Source organism: Carcharodon carcharias, chromosome 2, assembly GCF_017639515.1.
Source record: "Carcharodon carcharias isolate sCarCar2 chromosome 2, sCarCar2.pri, whole genome shotgun sequence".
In the NCBI taxonomy this organism is placed as follows: domain Eukaryota; kingdom Metazoa; phylum Chordata; class Chondrichthyes; order Lamniformes; family Lamnidae; genus Carcharodon; species Carcharodon carcharias.
This window is the reverse complement of record NC_054468.1, coordinates 29,297,736-29,319,653: the sequence shown is the minus strand read 5'-3', so window position 1 is coordinate 29,319,653 and position 21,918 is coordinate 29,297,736. Positions and strand designations below refer to the sequence as shown.

General features: G+C 43.9%; 1 protein-coding gene across 1 annotated transcript in view; it reads left to right on the top strand.

Moving 5' to 3' along the window:
• Positions 1-21,500, top strand: part of nyap2a (neuronal tyrosine-phosphorylated phosphoinositide-3-kinase adaptor 2a) — a 168,383-nt gene extending 146,883 nt beyond the window's left edge. The window contains exon 11 of the mRNA XM_041204740.1: positions 21,279-21,500. Within this exon, the coding sequence (XP_041060674.1) occupies positions 21,279-21,500 (222 nt within the window). The remainder of the gene's footprint in view (positions 1-21,278) is intronic.
• The last annotated feature ends 418 nt before the right edge of the window (positions 21,501-21,918 follow it).

Here is a 21,918-nt window from a genome sequence, read left to right as displayed (position 1 = left end):
ATGTGATTAGTTGAAGTCGTTACACTGTTACTGTGCATGCCTGGCACCCGGATCAGGGTGCCCACGTCTATCAAAGGGGATTCCATCTTGGAGGCTCACATTAATATAGAGACAACAGTAGAATGACCTCAGTGCACTGCACTCGTACCTCCCTGTGGCACCCCAACCTCACCGCAGCCGGATGATCTAAGCGCATGGCACCTCTCCAGCTCCAGTGCCTCCGGCTCGTATCTGGTCAAGATTAGAAGGTGGGGCTGTCTCCTCCTGAAAGGACAGAGGAGCATTGATTAGCCCACCCTGTACCTGCATTGCCATTACAGCCTGGCCAACCCCACCTGAGTAATACCTCACAGGGCTCAGCCGGTTCGTGACCCTGGAGCCGCAAGACACTCATTCCAGGCAGACAGGGCTCATCCCCCTTGTCCGGATGCTGCCTCATTGACATTTGCCGCTCACATTCTAAGACCTCTGAGGTCCAAGCGGGGGGTGGGGGGGGGGGGGGGGGGGGGGGGGGGGGTGGATGGGTGGTGTGGGGGGGAGGATGGAGAGGGGTGTTGGGGGGGGGGGATGCGGGGCGCACCTAATCACTGTGCTAAGTGACCCAATCCAGCAGGGTACTCACCCTTCCCGATCGCAGGAGGTCATTGAAGCACGTGCGGCACTGCACCCATGTGCGCCTCAACACGTCATGAGAGCTGACCCGTGATGCCACCTCCTCCCAGGCATTTTTGGTGAGGCCTCCTCCTCCCGTCCCTTGGGACAAGGATATCCCAGCGTGCTGCCACCTCCCCCAGGAGGGCAGCGAGACACTCGTCAGAAAACCTCGGGGCCGACTGCCCTGCTGTCCTGCCCTCCCACCTGCCCTTTTCTGCAGTGACCTTCTGCAAAGTCAACGGCGGCCTTCACACGGCTGCCTGCGCCCTTTCCGAATCGGCCGCCGGGACGCCATTGGACCCCAGCGGACATTGAGCCCCCGCCCGCCCCTTCACGCTGATGCCGGAGACGCGCATGACGCTGGGCGGGCCTTAATTGGCCCACCCGCATAAAATGGCGGCGCGCGCCTGATTGCGGCCGGCGGTTGGGTTCCCAGCCACTCCCGCCAAGGCCGCCCAACGCAGGGAAAAAATTCTGCCCCGTACGTTTCAGGTTTGTTTCAACTTACCTAAAAAAAAGGGGGTTGTGATTAACAATTGCATTTTTTTTTTACATTTGCTAACAGAAGGATGGTTCTTCCTCACGGAACTTCTGCCAGTGAGTACGAGCGACTTGAGCTTAACGTGCCCTGGATGTGTTTATCCGGCTGTTTGTCAGCTGTGTGCTGATGTGGCCACAAATGCCACACAGAGGCAGAAAAACAACACAAAGAGAAAGCCTGTGTGCAAGGTTCAGAGGACGGATCTCATGGTCAGCCTCACGTAATGAGAAGTCTCGGCTGGTTTCCAGCAGCAAGCTGCAATCTGTCAGTTTGCTAGATTGATGCAAATTTGGTGTTTCCTGTTTTCTGCCATAATTTTCATCTGAATTAGAGGATGTGTTATTAAGTAGAGGACTCACTAACTCTGCCCTTTGAGGTTTCCAAATCCCCTTGTCACTTAGGAAGCAAATTTGTTTCGCAGTCTGTTGAGGCTAATCTGATCTTTTTGTGACCCAAAGCAATACACAGACCCATGTTTTCTCCCACGTTATCAGAGTCTGTATTTTCAACCACCACAAGTACAAAGCTGGACTTCCTGGAAGAGATGTAGAAATTAATCAGTAGTTTTGTTTAGATGTAAATTGGCACTGCCTTCATGATAAAGGCTTCAGCAACACAATTTGGGGAGAAAGGAAACAAGGAGCCCTGTGTGTGCTTACTACTTTGTTAATTAAATCAGAAGTCATAAAATTGAGTATCATGTGTTTCCCATTTTATTTTGCTCCCATCAAGCATTCCTTACCCTTGCTTCCAACTTCATCTTCATACTTCACTAGTCATTCAGACAGATTTAGACAGTGCACAACTTCAATGTCCTGTTTGATCAGAGCTCCTAATCATATTCACTCAGTACACACTTATCTATGAACCATTTACAAATACCCCCCTTATAGGCAACTTCAATTGCTCACTATACAAGTCTAACTTGTCCAAAAGTCTACAGCACACATTCTGTCCTGCGCAGTGTGTACTCTCAGCTATCGCCTTGTCTTTACTGACACCCACTTGCTCCACATCCCCGGTGATGCATCAAATTCCACATACTTGTCCTTATTTACAAATACATCTAGGACCTCTTGAGCAACCTCCTGCAACCTCCCCCAGTAATGCTTCCCAGCACTCGTTTTGTGCTCCTTCAACTGTGGGCTCTGTGTGCACATTATATGCTCTCAATGTTTTAATGGTAAACTAGCAGTCATTTTAGCCTCACACTCTGGAACTCCCTCTTAAACCCTTTCACCTTATGACTTCCCTTCCCGTCATTAAAACGTCCTCAAAAGCTACTTGTTCGATTGTTCCTCAGCTAACCCCCCTAATTATTTTGCTGTTTAGTCTACCTCACTTCCTAGGGCAGTGCTTTGAACAGTTTATTTCTTTAAAAGCGAGATACAAATAAAAGTCTTTTGCAAACAAACTGAAGGTAGTTTGACAAACACTTGTGTTCTCATTTTGGAGCAAATCCCATTGATCAAAAACATAGATTCATAAGCTTTCATCCCTTTCCTTCTTGAGAATTGGTCTTCTGCAAGTTCATCAAGATCAACCTACCAAAAACTATACACAATAGATTGTACACTGATGATTAACTTGTGAGTCAGAGTTTAACTTTTTGGGCGAGTGAGTCTTTGAATGACCTTAACCCTGCAATAAAGTATACTGGTGAAATAATTTTATGGGATGGCGTGCAAGAATGACTGTGCAAAGTAAAGCTATTCTGATAACTAGGTTGATTATAAGCAAGTGGTCCATTAGAATGTTACTTTTACTGGAAGGCTCTGTAATATTGTAGTGCCACTGAATGAATCTGCTGCTTTAAAAAATTAAGATTTCCCCTCAGCTTGCCAACGTATCTACTTATGAGACAAGTTTGCAACTTTTACAGTTAAGATGGTGCATTCCCATTTTAAGGGAACAAAGCTACTGAGCATCAGATAGGCTCTTCTCAACATCCTACTTACCCTAAACCTTTACTTAGCACATATAACAATCCCAAACCAGCCATTTCATTCATCATCTTTAACTCTACACTATCATTTGGCTTCTACATGGTCCACCATCTCATTATTTGACTTGATATTTATATATTACATTCCTCCCTCTCTCACTTAACTTTCCTGTTTTGCATATTCATCTTTTAACATTTTCTTTTCCCAGAAAGTTGTGTATGATTGCACTTTCATGTTATCTTCCATAAAATGCTAATCAGAATGGGAATTAAATTAAACCTCCAAAACCTCCCTGACTTCACAACATGCCTCCTTTCTTTCATGCATTCTTGTGGCATCCAACAGAGGGAGCTTTTATATTCCAGAATATTAATTACCATTGTGTCACAAGGTATAACAATTCAAAGTGTGATATATACACGTTATTTCCGACAGTCTTAAAAGGCAAAATTATTTAGTTTGATGGAGCTATGTCAATGAAATGCTTTTATTTCATTGTGGCAACTATAAACTAATATAAGGCACAAGTGGCAATGTAATGAAAATGGTTTCAAACTTATGCTGGAGTTCCAGTTTGGAATGTTTGACTGGGATTTTTATAATGCGAAGCTCAGTGTAAAGCTAGGCTTCGTTCTACATTAACAGCTTCTCCCGAGACACACATAGCCACCTTGGAAGAGTGCGGAAGTAATGCCAAAATTAATCTCTGTCAACTATCTTTAGATTAGCGCCTGTGCAATGCGAGCTGCAGTAACTGTTTCTTCATTCCACTCCGCAATGCCAGATTTTGTATCAAATGGGCTATATCTTGTTCTGCTCTGCTCCTCACGGTGAGTTCATCCCTGTAATGTCAGATTTGATTCTGTTAGCCGGCTTGCCCGTATATTCCCTTTTCACTAGTAATAGCAGTGCATTACCCATCCCTTGCATGACCATTCCCTCCCTGAGACAGCAGTAGGTTTAGCTGTGTGTTGGTTGCTTCCCACTGTACAATCAGCACTCTTGCTGGGGAATGCTCAAGTTTAATAATAAGGCTAGTTGCATGTTGGTTACGGTTAATAATGCCCTAATGCTTCTCACTGGCAAATTTCATCTATATGTAAGATATCAAAGTTTTTTAATTGTGTTGAATCCACAGATTCTGGTATTGATATTAAATAATGATAATTGATTATTAAAATAGCCCTTGGAGAAAGTATAACTTTAATTGCTACAATCAGTATAGAACTATAAACCTCTGTAAATCAAACAAAGATTCTGCTATCAACCGGGACTACACTTCAAAAACACTTACGTAAAAGCAAAATCTGGAAATCTGAAACAAAACCAGAAAATGCTGGAAAAACTCAGCGGGTCTAATAGCATCTGTGGAGAGAAAGGCAGAGTTAATATTTCGAGGCTGAAGAAGAGTTGTATGGACTCGAAACATTAACTCTGTTTTTCTCTCCACAGATGCTGTTAAACCTGCTGAGTTTTTCCAGCATTTTCTGGTTTTGCTTCAAAAATACTTCTTGGCTACAAAGTGATTTTGGGATATCCTTTAGACAACCTGAGGTCATGAAAGGCACTATACAACTTTCAGTCTTTATAGTTCTTTGACTGGGCCTGAAAAATCACATAAACACTTCAATCCTCAGCACATAATTTCTCCATATTTCAAATACAAATTGCTGTTAACACCATTAATCTTAACAGTTTTATTAATGCGAGTATAACAGACATTCTAGTAAACTCTATGCCAGAATAGGTGACTAAGTTCTAATTAAATTATGAGTACAAAAATGCTGTGACGACCTAGCATGTGGGACGAGACGAAGCTTTGCTTGACATTGTAATTGTTTCTTCCCCTGTGACACTCAGGAGAGTCCATTGTGACCGTTCCGTTGTAACACAGGGCGCAATTTTATGCCAGTGTGATTTTACAGTCCCGCCGAAGTCGGTGGAGTTTAGAATGGCTCGCCACATTTTACAGCCCTGCCCAGCCATAATTCCTGACCAACCTAGGACAAGGTTGTTCTTGGAATACAGCCGTTTACTGTGTGTTTTACTGCTAGCTTTCTTGGTCAATGAGATAAGCAGACTTTTTAAAATTGTATGCCTAACTAGTATTCACATAATTTCGGAATCAGGGCAATGAAAAGCAATGCCAAGTTTGATTGATTCTGAAACCCTTAAAACCCCACGGTTGTCAATCTAGCACCTCATTGTTGGCAGGATTGAAATATTTTCACTACAAGCTGCTTTCAGTTGATTGTTAAGGAAATTATTTTCTATTAAATTATATTCATTTGCATGTTGGAGAGCATAATGAATATTTTGACGACAGTCTGTGACATTATCCCTTTGCTTAGAATATGAACGTGGAGCATATCTTGGCTAATCAGCAAAAGGGCAGGTTAAAATTTACCTTTGTCAATGTAAACAAAGTCATGATTTAACGTGTCCTCCAGCAACCAGGAAACACAGTTCCCTTTATTACCACTAGGTGTCAGTACATGTTCCTATAATCATTTCCCTCCACTTCACTATAGTGATAAGCTGCATTCTGCCAACCTTTGATATGATGTTTGTCATAATCAGATGCTGGGCATTTTGTATTGTGTTAAAAACAAAAAAAACTGCGGATGCTGGAAATCCAAAACAAAAACAGAATTACCTGGAAAAACTCAGCAGGTCTGGCAGCATTGGCGGAGAAGAAAAGAGTTGACGTTTCGAGTCCTCATGACCCTTCGACAGAACTTGAGTGAGTCCAGGAAAGAGGTGAAATATAAGCTGGTTTAAGGTGTGTGGGGGCGGTGGTTTGGTGGGGAGAGAGAGAGAGAAGTGGAGGGGGTTGGTGTGGTTGTAGGGTTTGTCCCTACAACCACACCAACCCCCTCCACTTCTCTCTCTCTCTCCCCACCAAACCACCGCCCCCACACACCTTAAACCAGCTTATATTTCACCTCTTTCCTGGACTCACTCAAGTTCTGTCGAAGGGTCACGAGGACTCGAAACGTCAACTCTTTTCTTCTCCGCCGATTTTGTATTATGTAGCAAGTGAAGTCAGTATCTTAATTGTGCAGAATCTATTTCTTGGCAAAGAAGCAAGTTCTATTTTAATTTTACAAAAAATACTTCCACCTGACAGCTTCATTACTGGTTGTCTAAGAAAGACAAGAACCCACCCCCCCACCACCCCCCCACCCCCCCCCCCCCCCCCCCCCCCCCCCAGCTTCAACAGATAATGGTACTAATTTCTTGTCAAGTGTTACGAATGTTTATTATTATTTTCACTTCAAAGAAAATACCTTTTTTCCCCAATTTTCCTCACCTTTTCCTAATATAATCAGAAAAGCTAGTAATACTGTGCCTGAGATATATTTTCAATTTAGTTATACAATAGTTTGTATAGTTTATATGTATAGATATTACGTTTTGTAATTTGTAGTTACTGTGGATATGGTACCCTCTGTTTAATATCTATACACAAACAAATCCAAAAACATAGCAACAGGATGGCTAGCTTGTAAATATTACAATGAGGAGGATGCAACACCTTGGACATATTGTGAAACGAGAGGCTAATTTTAAACATTCCTTGTGCTCATTTTCAGGAGACAGTATACTACTCTTTTAATGCCAAAGAATCCTGTCACCACTGTCTACTTCATAAGTATGGTTCAAAGGAACGTGCAAACATATTTTTTTTTAAATTTCCAAGTACTTTGCAGGAAGTTAGAGATAACAGAATTATCATCAGGCTGATTTGCACTCCAATTTGTAGCCAGGCAGCTTGCTCCAAGACCAGAAGTGACTTCACAAAACCACTTTGCCTTCACAGACCTATATTTTAAACAAGCTTGCCCAATTTTCCCCTCCAAACTGCCCTGCCCTCTTGGGGTTCGGAGCCAATAATGCTGAAATCTAATATGGTGTCTCGCTCAGTCAGTGCAGAGATACATGGAGACCCCAAAATAAATGAAGAAACATATTTTTCAAAATTGTTTGATTGGCCTTTTTGTTGGTCAATGAAGTGTCTATTTTCGTTGTTTGTATCATAAAATTCTGCAAGTTTTCCTGGCCAAGTCTAATCTGAGAGGTGCTAAACAGCTGCTAAAACACAATTTTCACAGCTAGCTCTCACCATGATGAGAAAACTTGTCCATGGTATGCAAAGTGTTAAATCACAGCAGCAAGCTGTGGGAAGTCATATTTCACAGTTTTTATTGTTTACTACAGCCATCCCTCACATGCAAAAATAATCCATCATTTTAAAAGCCCCAGTTGTTTTGATATGTGATATAGATTTGAAATTTTTGTGACAATGTGACCTTTGCTTAGCGATTTTTAACACATTTAAATGGTCATTTTTGCAGCTAGTTTTCACCAGGGAGAGTTTGGACTCTCTCAGCCTGACCTTTGACCTCTGCTGAGCAATCTTAAGGCAGTTTGAAACATGAGTATTTGCAATATGTCATAGACATCAGATAACTGACTTCCACTTTTTCTCCTATCTTATTGTTTCTCCGGCCTTTAATGTGATATGCTCTGTTCTGCAGTCCTTAAAGGAAACAGTTTCATTAACTATGGTCAGTTTGTGCATGTCTCCTGCCACTTCTATTCTCTCCTAGATGTAGCCCATAGGGGAATCTCCATAACAGCTGCTTTCTGTCTTCTACATGTGTGTTCTGTAAACATAGCACAGACACTTTTGTGGAAAAAACAAGTATATGATCAAGTTGTTTATAATATTGCTGTACAAAATATGCTGATATTTACAGTATGCCTGCAGGGTCATCATAAACAGACACGTGTCAGCTCATAAGCAGTACATCACAATTTAAAAATAAATATTACATCTACTGAGATATTTAAACTCTATGTTGGAATATTCCACAAAAATTATCTGGAATAGTCTCACCTGTTTCAGTGGGTAGGTATAAATGCTGCCATATGAAATGAAAGTGTACCTGTCCATCATCTGAAGACTAAGTGAGAATTGGAGAGAGAGAGAGGGAGAGCGAGCAACTGGAAGGGTCAAGGAGTAACCGGGGGAGAATGTAAAGCAAGGAAGGAGAGATAAGCTGGTAGCAGAGAAACTGGGACAGAGATTGAGAAGTGAGAAGAACAAGGGAGCAAAATGAGAAAGAGTCAGGTGATAAGAATGAGAGCATAGAATGTTTATGAGGCAAGAAATGCAATAAAATGCAGAGGAGAGTTGGGAGGAGAGTTAAGAAGCAGTGAGGAGTGTAACTATTGGGTTGTCATAAAACCCCACCTGGTTCAGTAATGTAGTTAATGGGAGAAAATCTGCCGTTCTTACCTAGTCTGACCTACATGTGACTACAGACCAACTGTAAAGTGGTTAGCCTGACCTCTGAAATGGCCTAGCAAGTCACTCAGTTGTATCAAAACTGCTGGAAAATAAAAGAATAAAACTGGACAGACAACCCAGTATCAACCAAGGCACTAAAATCAGTCATGACAAAAGCACAGCCAGCTATGTTGACCCTGAAAAGCTTTCCACACTAACATCAAGAAACTTGTGCCAGAGTTAGGAGAGCTGTCCCACGGACTAGTCAAGCAACACCCACATTCTCACAGTCATTCTCACAGAATCATGCTTTTTAGCCACATTCCCAGACTCCTCCATCACCATCCCTGGGTATGACCTGTCCCATCACCAGGTCAGCCCAACCAGACGTGGCAGCATGGTGGTAAACAGTGGGGATAGAATGGCCTTTGGAGTCCTCAACGTAAGCTCCCAATGCTCTGTGGTCTCATGCAGCAAATCAACATAGGCAAGGAAAGCCTCATGCTGATTACCATCTATTGCCCTTCCTCTGCAGCATATGAATCAGTACTCCTCCTTGTTGAACACCACTTTGAAAAAGTACGGAGGTTAGCAAGAGAACAGAATGCACTCTGGGTGGGGGACTTAAATGTCCGTCACCAAGAGTGGCTCGGTAGCACCACTACTGACCAAACTGGATGAGCCCTGAAGGACACATCAACCAGACAGGGCCAACAGAAGGTGGTGAGAGAATCAACATGAGGGAAAAATCTACTTGACCTCATCCTCACCAATCTAACTGTCGCAGATGCATCTGTTTATGATAGTGTTGGTAGGAGTGACCATCACACAGTTCTTGTGGAGACAAAGTCCCACCTTCATACTGTGGATAGCCTCCGTCATATTGTGTGGCACCATCGTTGTGCTGAATGGAATAGATTGAAAACAGATCTGGTAGCTCAAAGCTGGGTGTCTGGGAGGTGCTGTGGGCCATCAGCAGCAGCAAAACTGTATTCCACCACAATCTGTAACTTCATGGTCCAGTATATTCCTCATTCTATCATTATCATTGGCATTCAGTCTGGAGAAGTAGGAAGATGATGGCATAGTGGTATTGTCACTGGACTAGCAACCTAGTAATGAGACCAGGGTAATGCTCTGGGGATCTGGGTTTGAATCCTTCCACGGCAGTTGGTGGAATTTGAATTCAATAAAAATCTGGAATTAAAAGTCTAATGATGACCATGAAACCATTGTTGACTGTTGTAAAAACCCATCTGGTTCACTAATGCCCTTTAGGCAAGGAAATCTGTGGTTCTTACATCTGGCCTACATGTGACTTCAGACCCACAGCAATGTGGTCGACTCTTAAATGCCCTCTGAAATGGGCTAGCAAGTCACTCAGCTGTATAAACCGCTACAAAATCTCAAAAAAGGAACAAAACCGGATGGACCACCCGGCATTGATCTAGGCATCGGAAACAACAATGGCAAACTCAACCCTGTAAAATCCTCCTTACTGGGGGCCAGTGCCAAAATTGGGAGAGCTGTCTCATAGACTAGTCAAGCAACAGCCTGACATGGTCATACTCACAAAATCATATCTTACAGACAATGTCCCAAACACCACCATCACCACCCCTGGGTATGTCCTGTCCCACCAGCAGGACAGACCCAGCAGAGGTGGTGACACAGTGGTACACAGTTGGGAGGGAGTTGCCCTGGAAGTCCTCAACATCAACTCCGGTATACCTCATGGTATCAGGTCAAACATGGGCAAGGAAACCTCCTGCTGATTATCACTTAACGCCCTCCCTCAGCTGATGAATCAGTGTTCCTCCATGTTGAACACCATTTGGAAGAAGAACTGAGGGTGGCAAGGGCGCAGAATGTACCCTGGGTGGAGGACTTCAATGTCCATCACCAAGAGTGGCTCGGTAGCACCACCACTGACCAAGTTGGCCGAGTCCTAACGGACATTGCTGCTAGACTGGGTCTGTTGAGGAAATCAACAAGAGGGAGAAAACATACTTGACCTCATCCTCACCAACCTGCCTGCTGCAGATTCATTTGTCCATGACAGTATTGGTAGGAGTGACCACCTCTCGGTCGTTTTGGAGATGAAGTCCTGTCTTCACAATGAGGATACCCTCCATCATGTTGTATGGCAATACCACTGTGCTAAATGGGATAGATGTCGAACAGATCTAACAACTCAAGGCTGGGCAACCATGAGGTGCTGTGTGCCATTAGCAGCAGCAGAATTGTATTCGAGCACAATCTGTAGCCTCATGGCCCAGCATATCCCCCACTCCACCATTACCATCAAGCCAGGTGATCAACCCTGGTTCAATGAAGAGTGCAGGAGGGCATGCCAGGAGCAGCACCAGGCACACCTAAAAATGAGCTGTCAACCTGGTGCAACTATAACACAGGACTACTTATGTGCCAAACAGCATAAGCAGCAAGTGAGAGACAGCCCTAAGTGATCCCACAACCAACGGATCAGATCTAAGCTCTGCAGTCCTGCCACATCTAGTCGTGAATGGTGGAGGACGATTAGATGCACATAGCATTCATAGCAAGGTAAATGAATTGATGGCCCACATTGAAGTAAATAAATATGATCTGACAGCAATTACGGAGACTTGGCTGCAAGACAACAAAGCTTGTGTCCTTAATATTGAAGGGTACATGACATTCAAGAAGAATTAGAAGCTAGGTAAAGGTAGAGGTTTAACACTGTTAATCAAAAAGGGCATTGTTGCAATAGTTAGAGATGACCTTGGTCCAGGAGATCAGGCTGTAGAATCGGTTTGGGTGGAGATGAGGAACGGTAGGGGAGAAAAGTCATTAGTGAGAGTGGTCTACAGGCCCCTAACAGTAGCCACAGTGTAGGACAAAGTATTCAAGAGAAAATATTGTGAGCTTGTGATAAAGGGACGGTAATTAATCATGGGTGATTTTAATCTACACATAAACTGGAAAAATCAGATTGGCAGTACCGGCCTGGACTAGCTGAAGCGAACTGGGAAACTAGGCTAGAGGATAGATCAATAGAGAAGCAGTGGCAGACATTTAAGGGGATATTTCAGAGTATTCCCAATAAGTATATTCCTACTATAAAGAAAAATTCTAAAGGTGGACCCACCATCCATGGTTTACTAAAGATGTTAAGGAAAACATCAAACTTAAGGAAAAAGCATACAACTCCACAAAGATGAGTGGCAGGACAGATGATTGGACAGAATATAAAGAACGGCAGAAATTACTAATAGGTTAATCAGGAGAAAGAAATTAGATTATGAGAGGAAACTAGCTAGAAATGTAAAAAACGGATAGCAAGAGTTTCTATAGGTATTTAAAAAGGAAAAGAGTGAATAAAGTGAGTGTTGGTCCTCTAGAGAGTCACAGTGGGGAGTTAATATTAGATGATAAGGAAATGGCGGAAGAAGTGAACAAATATCTTGTTTCAGTGTCCACTACAGAGGATAGGAAAACATTCCAATAAAGCTGCAAATCAGGAGGTGAAAGGGAGAGAGGAACTTGGTGAAATTGAAATCACTAGGGAAATGGTACTGAGCAAATTGATGGAGCTGCGGGCTAACAAGTCTCTAGGTCCCGATGGACAACATCCTAGGTCTTAAAAGAGGTGGCTGATGAGGTGGTTGATGTACTGGTGATAATTTTTCAAAATTCACTAGATTCTGGAAAGGTTCCATCAGATTGGAAAGTAGCAAATATAACCCCTCTATTCAAGAAGGGAGGGAGGCAGAAAACAGGAAACTATAGGCCAGTTAGCTTAACATCTGTCGTGGGGAAGTTGTTAGAATCAGTCATTCAGGAGGTTATAGCTGGGCACTTAGAAGAGTTCAAGGCAATCGGGAAGAGTCAGAGTGGTTTTGTGAAAGAAACATCGTGTTTAACCAATTTATTGGATTTTTTTGAAGGAGTAACATGCGCAGTGGATAAAGGGGAGCCTGTAAACGTACTGTACTTGGATTTCCAATAGGCATTTGATAAGGTGCCACATCAAAGATTATTACGGAAAATAAAAGCGCATGGTGTAGGGGGTAATGTATTAGCATGGATATGAGATTAGCTGGCTGGCAGAAAGCAGAAAATATGCATAAATGGGTTTTTTTCGGATTGGCAGGATGTGATGAGTGGAGTCCCACAGGGGTCTGTACTGGGGCCTCAACATTTTACGATTTACATCAATGACTTAAATGAGGGAGGTGAAGACATGGTAGCTAAATTTGCAAATGACACAAAGATAAGTAGGAAAGTACGTTGTGAAGAGGACATGAGGTTGCAGATGGATATAGGTAGGCTGAGTGAGTGAGCAAAGATCTGGCAACTGGAGTTTAATGTGGGAAAATGTGAAGTCGTTCACTTTGGCAGGAAGAACAAAAGAGCAAAATATTACTTAAATGGAGAATGGCTGCATAATTCTGAGGTGCAGAGGGGTCTAGGTGTTCTAGTATGAGTCACAAAAAGTTAGCATGCAGGTACAGCAAGTAATTAAGAAAGCTAATGGAATGCTAGCCTTTATTACAAGAGGGATTGAACATAAAAGTAAGGATGTTATGCTTCAGTTATATAGGGCATTGGTGAAACCTCACCTCGAATACTGTGCGCAGCTTTGGTCTCCTTATTTAAGAAAGGATGTAAATGCATTGGAGGCGTTTCAAAGGAGGTTTACTAGATTGATACCTGGAATGAGTGAGTTGTCTTATGAGGGAAGGTTGGACAGATTGGGCTTGTTTCCACTGGAGTTTAGAAGAGTGAGGGGTGAATTGATTGAAGTATACAAGATCCTGAAGAACCTTGACAAGGTGGACGTTGAAAGGACGTTTCCTCTTGTGGGTGAATCCAGAACTAGGAGGCACTGTTTTAAAATTAGGGGTCGCCCTTTCAGGATAGAGATGAGGAGAAATTCTTTCTCTCAGAGGGTTGTGCAACTTTGGAATTCTCTGCTTCAGAAGGTGGTGGAGGAGTCACTGAATATTTTTAAGGCAGAGGTAGATGGATTCTTTTTCGGCAAGGGAATCAAAAGTTACCGGCGTTAAATGGGTATGTGGAAACCAAAATACCAAAAGATAAGCCATTATCTTATTAAATGGCAGAGCAGGCTCAAGAAGCCGAATAGTCTACTCCTGTTCCCATTTCTTATGTTCTTAAGTAACTCACAGGAGGAGGAGGCTCCACAACTATCCCTATCCTCAATGATGGGGGAGCCCAGCACATCAGTGCAATAGATAAGGCTGAAGCATTTGCTACAATCTTCAGCCAGAAATGCCGAGTGGATGATCCATCTTGGCCTCCTCCAGAGGTCCCCAGCATCACAGATGCCAGTCTTCAGCCAACTTGATTCACTCCATGTGATATCAAGAAATGGCTAAAGGCACTCGAAAATGCAAAGGCTATGGGCCCTGACAATATTCCGGCAATAGGACTGAAGACTTTTGCTCCAGAACTTGCTGTGCACTTAGCCAAGCTGTCACGGTATTGCTACAACACTGGCATCTACCCAGCTATATGGAAAATTGTCCAGGCATGTCCTGCACAGAAAAAGCAGGACAAAACCAACCAGGCCAATTGCTGCCCCATCAGTCTACTCTCCATCATCAGTAAAGTGATGGAAGGGGTCATCAACAGTGCTATCAAGCAGTACTTGCTTAGCACTTGCTCACACTTACACAGCAATAACACGTTCACTGACACCAAGTTTGGGTTCCATCAGGGCCACTCAGCTCCTGACCTTAATACAGCCTTGATACAAACACAGACAAAAGAGCTCAACCCCCGAGGCAAGGTGAGAATGACTGCCCTTGACATGAAAGCAGCATTTGACCTAGTGAGGTATCAAGAAGCCCTGGCAAAACTGGAGTCAATGGAAATCAAGTGGAAAACTCTCCACTGTTTGGAGTCTTACCAAGCAGAAAAGAAGATGGTTGTGGTTGTTGGGGGTCAATCATCTCAGCTCCAGGGCATCATTGCAGGAGTTCCTCAGGGTAGTGTCCTAGACCCAACAATCTTCAGCTGCTTCATCAATGACCTCCTCTCCATCATAAGGTCAGAAGTGGGAATGTTCATTCGTGATTGCACAATGTTCAGCATCCTTCGCGACTCCTCAGATACTGAAGCAGTTCACCTTCAAATGCAGCAAGACCTGGACAATATCCAGACTTGGGCTGACAAGTGGCAAAGTAACATTCGTGCCACACAAGTGCCAGGCAATGACCATCTCCAACATGACAGAATCTAACCATCACCTCTTGACATTCAATGGCATTATCATCACTGAATCCCTCACTATCAACATCCTGGGGGTTACCATTGACCAGAAACTGAGCTGGACTAGTGGCTACAAGAGCAGGTCAGAAGCTGGGAATCCTGTGACAAGTAACTCACCTCCAGACTCCCCAAAGCCTGTCCACCATTTACAAGGCACAAGTCGGGAGTGTGGTGGAATACTCTCCACTGCCTGGATAAGTGCAGCTCCCACAACACTCAAGAAGTTCAACACCATCCAGGACAAAGCAGCCCACTTGATTGGTACCACATTCACAAACCTTCACTCCTTTCACCACCGATGCACAGTAGCAGCAGTGTCCACCTTCTCCAAGACACACTGCAGGAATTCACCAAGGCTCCTTAGACAGCACATTCTAAGCACACGACCACTACAATCTAGAAGGACATGGGCAGAAGATAGATGGGGACACCACCACCTGGAAGTTCTCTTCCAAGTCATTCACCATCCTGACATGGAAATATATTGCCGTTCCTTCACTGTCACTGGGTCAAAACCCTGGAACCCCTGTTACAAACAGCACTGTGGGTGTACCTACGCCACAGGGACTGCAGCAGTTCAAGAAGGCAGCTCAATACCACCTTCTCAAGGACAACTAGGGGTAGGCAATAAATGTTGGCCCAGCCAGCGACGCCCACATTCCATGAATGAATAATAAAAAAAAATCTGAGGAGGATTACACAATAAATTCTAGGGTACTGAGAAGTTTAGTGGAGCAGAAGAACCTTGGAATGCATTTCCACAGGCCCCTAAGGGTAGATAGGGTGGTTAAGAAGGCATACATAATACTTCCCTTTTTGAGCTGAGACATACACTGTAAGAGCAGAGAGGTTACTCCAAAACTGCATAAAGCAGTAGCTATGCCACAACTAGGGAACTCCATACAGTCTGGTCACCATATTATGGGAAGTACATGAGCGCACTAGAGAGGGTAAGGAGAAGGTTTAGCACAATGTTGCCAGGACTAGAGAATTTTAACTCTGAGATTGGATCTGATGCTTTCTTTGGATCAGAGAAGGTGGAGGGGGATATTTTAGGGGATATTTCAGTGGATATTTTATTGGAGTGAAAATTATGAAGGACCTATGTACAGTGGAGAGGAAGGACCTATTTTCCTTAGCAGGGTGAATAGAGTTAAAGTAATTGGTAGAAGGATTAGAGCTGAGGAAAAAAAAACTCACCCAGGTGGTTTTTTATTATTATTTATTGGATGTGGGCATTACTAGCTCAGTCAGCATTTATTGCCCTTTTTCAGAAGTCATTTAAGTCAACCATACTGCTGTGGGTCACATGTAGGCCAGACTAGATAAGAATGGCAAATTTCCTTCTCTCAAGGACATTAGTAAACCAGATGGGTTTTTACAATGTTTCATGGTCATCATTAGACTTTTAATTCCAGATTTTTATTGGATTCAAATTCCACCATCTGCCTTGGTGGAATTTGAACCCAGGTCCCCAGAGCATTACCCCTGGGTTTCTGGTCCAGTGACAATACCCCTATGCCACCACCTGCCCTGGTGGTGGGGACTATGGAACTCACTGCCTGAGAGGATGGTGGTAACAGAAACTCTCAGTGCATTTAAAAAGTACAGATGGAGTGCCTCAAAACTGGCAACCTCGGGAATGTGCTGGGCTGTGCCGCATTTCAGATCTGGCCGGATTTCTGGCTGGGCAGTTTGGGCCTTGGATGGTTCAGGTCAAACCAGATCAGGTGGGGTCAAGGGTTGCTCAGAGCGCAGGAATAGACCAGTGCGCAAGTGGAGAAGTAGTCCAGTGCCACACAGCGCCAATGCAGCGCCTAGCCAAATTACCCAGGTAAGCATGGCACATTCTAAAAATAACTCCAGTTTTTGGACAGCCAGGTTTGAGACACTGTACTACACTTAGATCTGCAATTAAATTGTTGTAACCTACAAGCCTATGCACCAAGAGCTGGAAGGTGGGGTAAGACTGAATAGTTCTATTTCAGTTAACACATACACAATGGGTCAGATAACCTCCTTCTGTTCCCTACATTTGTATGATTCTCTAATACTATACCATCAACCAAGGGACACCATTCAATTGGAAGTGTAGATGAGCATTGCAGGAGCAGCACCAGACCTGCTAAAAATGTCTTTCTGGGGAAGCTACATCAGAGGCTTACATGCACACGAAAGAGCAGAAGCAGCATGGCATAGACAGACTAAGCAATTCTATGAGCAACTGGTCAAATCAGAGCTCTCTGGTCTTGCTACATCATCATTAATGGTGGTGAACAATTAAATGCATAACAGGAAGATCCTTGAAAACCCCTATCTTTATCGATAGCGGAGCCCAGCACACGAGTGCAAAAGGCAAGGCTGAAGTGTTAACAACCATTTTCAGTAAGAAACACCGAGTGGATGATTCACCTTGGCCTCCTCCTGAGGTCCCCATCCTTACAGTTTGGGTTTTGTCAGGGTCACTCTGCTCCAGACCTCATTACAACCTTGATTCAAACATGCTCAAAGTAGCTTAATTCCAGAGGTGAGCTGAGAGTCAATGCCCTTGGCATCAAGGCAGCATTTGGCTGAGTGTGGCATCAAGGAGCACTAGTAATATTGACATCATTGGGAATCAGGAGGAAAATCCCCACTGACGAGAGTCATACCGCACACAAAGGAAGATGATTGTGGTTGCTGGAAGCCAATCATCATACCTCCAGGACATCGTTGCAGGAGATATTCGGGGTAGTGTCCTAGGCCTCACCATCTTCAGGTGCTTCATCAATGACCTTCCCTCTAACATATGGTGTGGATGTATACTGATTATTGCAGTGTTCAATTTCATTCGCAACTCCTCAGATAATGAAGCAGTCCATACCGACATGCAGCAAGACCTGGACAACACTGAGCTGATAAGTGGCAAGTAGCATTCACATGCCAAGCAATGACCAGCTTCAATAAGAAAATGTCTAGCCATCTCCCTTTGATATTTAAGGGTATTACCATCATCATGGGGGTCACTATTGACTAAAAACTTCACTGGACCTGCCACATAAATATTGTGCCCACAAGGGCAGGTCAGAACCTGAGTGTTCTGTGCCAACTGACCGACCTCCTGACTCCCCAAAGCCGGTCCACCATCTACAAAGCACAATTGGAAGTGTGAGGGAATAACCTCCATTTGTCTGTATGCGTGCAGCTCCAACCGCACTGAAGAAGCTTGAGACCAACCAATACAAAGCAGTCTGCTTGATCAGCACCCCATCCACCACCTTAAATGTCAACTCCCTTCACCAATGGCACACAGTGGTAGGAGTGTGTACCATATACAGGACGCAATGCAGCCACTTGCCAAGCATCCTTTGACAGCACCTTCCAAACTTGTGACCTCTAGCAGCATGGGAACACCACTGCATTTTCAGAGATGGAAAGGCCAGGGAGTGGACCCTTGTTTCCTTCCAAGCCATATACCATCCTGGAACTATATTGCTGCTCCTTCACTGTCACTGCATCAAAATCCTGGAACTCTCTCCCTAACAGCACTGTTGGTGTATGTATACCACATGGACTGCAGCGCCTCCAAAAGGCAGCTCACCACCAACTTCTCAAGGACAATTAGGGTTGGCCAGCGATACTCATGTCCTATGAATGAATATAAAAAGAATATTCTTTAAAAATGAAGTAATCTGGGAAGTTAAATTTGTAACAATCTAAAATGTAATTTGAATCAAAAACCAAACTACCATAGCACGCCTGCTGCTCTGATGCACTTGGTTGCGTTCCAAAAGCAAGAGTTCAGAGAAAAAAAATCTCAATTTTTCTTTGTTCTTTTGAAATGAACTAGGATAGCAAGCTTTTAATTTGATGAGTATTCTCCTCACGGTTCCTGCAGTTGCAAGACACAGGGCAGGATTGTCACTTGCACTCAGTGCACTCAATGTGCCACCTTCTTCAATGAAGTGGCAGTTTGGACAACATGGGTTGGATTACATGCTGAGGCCAGGCTCCCAGCGCCCCAGGATAAATGCCGGGTCGGGCCCATCTCTGCTTGGCTTTAATTGTTCGGGTAATGTTCCTTTAATTAATATGAGGCGGGACTTCCATCCACCTTCAGGAGGAAGGCCCGTAAAGCTGCAGGAGGCCAGCAGCTTTGCTGACCTCCAGGATCACTGGCCACTGCCAGTATTGCAGGAGGCCTGGGAGCAAGAGGTACCATGGATGCCCTGAAACGGGCAAATCCAGTATCTTGCCAGGGCTGGGTTGGCATTCCCCAGCAAGGGGTATTGGGAGGGGGGGGCACTCTGTTTGGGGTGGGGGAGTAGATGCAGGGTGGCAAAACTGTGGGGTATGGGTGGCCTCCAATTGGCACAGGGAGCCCAGGAAGTAGGCACCCACCCCCTCTCACTGACCATCAGCCCACAGGGTTAAACCTGCCAGGCTACACAGGGCGCAGGCCTCTGCCGCCACCTGTTGAACCAAGTGGTGGGATAAGGCCCTTAATTGGCATTAAATGCCCACTTAAGGGCCTCAATTGGGCCATGGGCAGGCAACCCACCCAATACCTCCCCCGCAGCCATAAAATCATGGCAGGGTGGGAATGGGTGGGCCAGCAGTGGGCACACTGCCGATGGAGCAGCACCCTGATTTATGGGTCCACCCATCTGTATTCCCAGCCGTAAAATTCAGACGTATGTTACTTCAGTAAAGCAGTCAAGGTTGGCAAGAAATGTACAAAACTGTGACATTTAATAGCAATTTTGGGGCAGATTTTTAATTTGGCCCCCGGGTGTAAAACTGGTATTGCAAATCAGCCACTGATGTTATACCATCCAGGAGTATATCGAAATGAATGAGGCAAGTCCTATAACAAGCGGGCTCTGGACATCCCTACCCCAGCAGTGAAGATGAAAATGACTCCCTTTTAAAAGCGGTTTGATGAGGTTCCTCGTCTGTAATTAATAATATCACTCTGAGGTCAATAGGACAAACTTGAGCATCTGCTGTGCACCAGAGGCTCCCTTCTCAAATTATTGAGTGCTGGTTGCTGAGTGCACTGTTTACTATAAACTGACGAGGAAGTACCTGTGGCACTAAGAGCCTGCACGCCTGTCATGTTAGCTGGATTCATCGTGGGATTTAAAATATATAAATTAGGGCTAGCACCTACAGCACAGCTAAGCAGGAACTCAGTTGCCCAGAGCCCATGTAGGACAGATGCTGCAAAGATTAGGGACACTTTTCATGTTGAGACTATGCTTTCAAAGTAGTCTGATGTGTTTGGACTTGCTATGAGCGATTACAATGTAATTATTTTCCATCTATTTGGGTGCTTCTTCTCTGCTTCACCACAAACAAACATGCGGCCAGCTTTTTAAAGCCGCAATCCTTATTTAGCCCGTACCCCAGATGTCTCACAATGTGCTACATATGTGGGGCCTCTCTGGGCATCCCTTCACAATTACAGGTTTTTGGAGAGGTGGGAAGAGGATCAGAAGAGTCATTCTGAACAGGTATGAATGCACTTTCGATGGCCAGTTAGGATTTGTCCTTATTCTGCCACCAGTGCGTACGGGGTCAGCTAATCATATCTGAATGTCTCTAAAGAGTCCTTCACCTGGAGACTGTGGTTTCCTTAAGAGGCTATCATGTACAAATTTAGGCAAACCATTTTGACTGCAGAGAAGGCTCTGTCAGTAGCAGTGAAGTTAACATCTGACTTGAACTTTTACACCGCTAGGTTCTTCCAGACTTCAGTAGGAGATGTCCACCAAAACTGACCAAAATCCGGTGCACATGAAATAGAATTGGTTTGACATGCATTTGGCATGATAATCTGCATGCATCCAGCACATAGCTTTATTATGATCTTCCATGTGCTTGTGTTAGGCACTTGCTCATCATATTTGACATGTTTTATGACTGCATCTTGTGATATTTACTCACACTTAGCATGCGTTTATCATGGTGCACTGCATGTATTTAGCCCTCATTTAACCCAACTACTGGAATGCTCTCCTGTCACTCAGAGAACAGGGTCCTTATCATTGTGCCTTCTTTTCAGATAAATGGTAATAAAGCAGTGGATCAGGCCAGTTGCAAAACACTCCAGCTTGTTATGATGGGAGAAGAAAGGATCTAAATATATTCAATGCATTTGTCAAATTATCTCATTAATATACTGGCAATAATAAACATTTACCATGCTTCAACATGTTAGAGTTTATTGATTATGGGAAACAGTTTACTCACTTGAATAAACAGGAACTCCACAGAGTTGCAAGAACAGCAGTAAAGTGTGTCTTAATGAACAAAGGATAAACATTCAAGGTCATCTCAGTTAACACCAACTGGTTTTGTTTCATGGCAACTATCTGATGAATAAACAACAACTGAGCATTTTGCTGGCCCAGTTATGCTGAACCATATATGTTATTGATCTGAAAGCTAATGTCACATGAAAAATGATCAGAGAGAAAAAGAGAATTCTTTGTCATTAATCCCTGAATTCAAGCAGCAGGATTTATGCCTTTGTTTTCTCTTGTCTTTTTCCTTTCTTTTTAACCAGGCATTGAATCAGCAATGGTTCTACGGAGACAACACAATACTTGAAATGATTGAGAAGAAGCGATGTCTGTGCAAAGAGATCAAGTCACGGCAGAAGCCAGATAAAGGCCTTTGCAAACAAGACAGCATGCCCATCCTTCCAAGCTGGAAGAAAAATAGCATAACAAAGAACCTGAAACTGACAGCACCTCCCTGCACAAAACAGCAAACTGTTCTTTGGGACACTGCGATCTGACAAAAGTCCTCTGTGAAGCATGCTTCCCCCAAGGTTTTGACCTCTGACCATGACAGGCACCCTCAAAGGGTCATTTCCTAGATGACTGTTGTGACCTTTGACATCCACATCGGTCTGCCCACCTGGGCTTTCGATTAATTCAGCTCAATGATTCAGTTGCCTTGAGGAGACCATGGTTCACTGTGACTGGAGCCAACATGTCACATGACAGAGGCTGAACCAATTACCATGCAGATCGACCATGGCAGCAACAAAGTCTTTGCTGCCTTATAGAAGCACTGTAATGAAATGTTTAAAAGTAATACTGCTATAACAATATTAATTAAACAGCTGTGCTGTTACGTGAATGGATTTAAATATAATTAGTTTTATTGTCAGCTTTCAACAAATTGCAATCAATCAGAGGCAGGCACGGAAG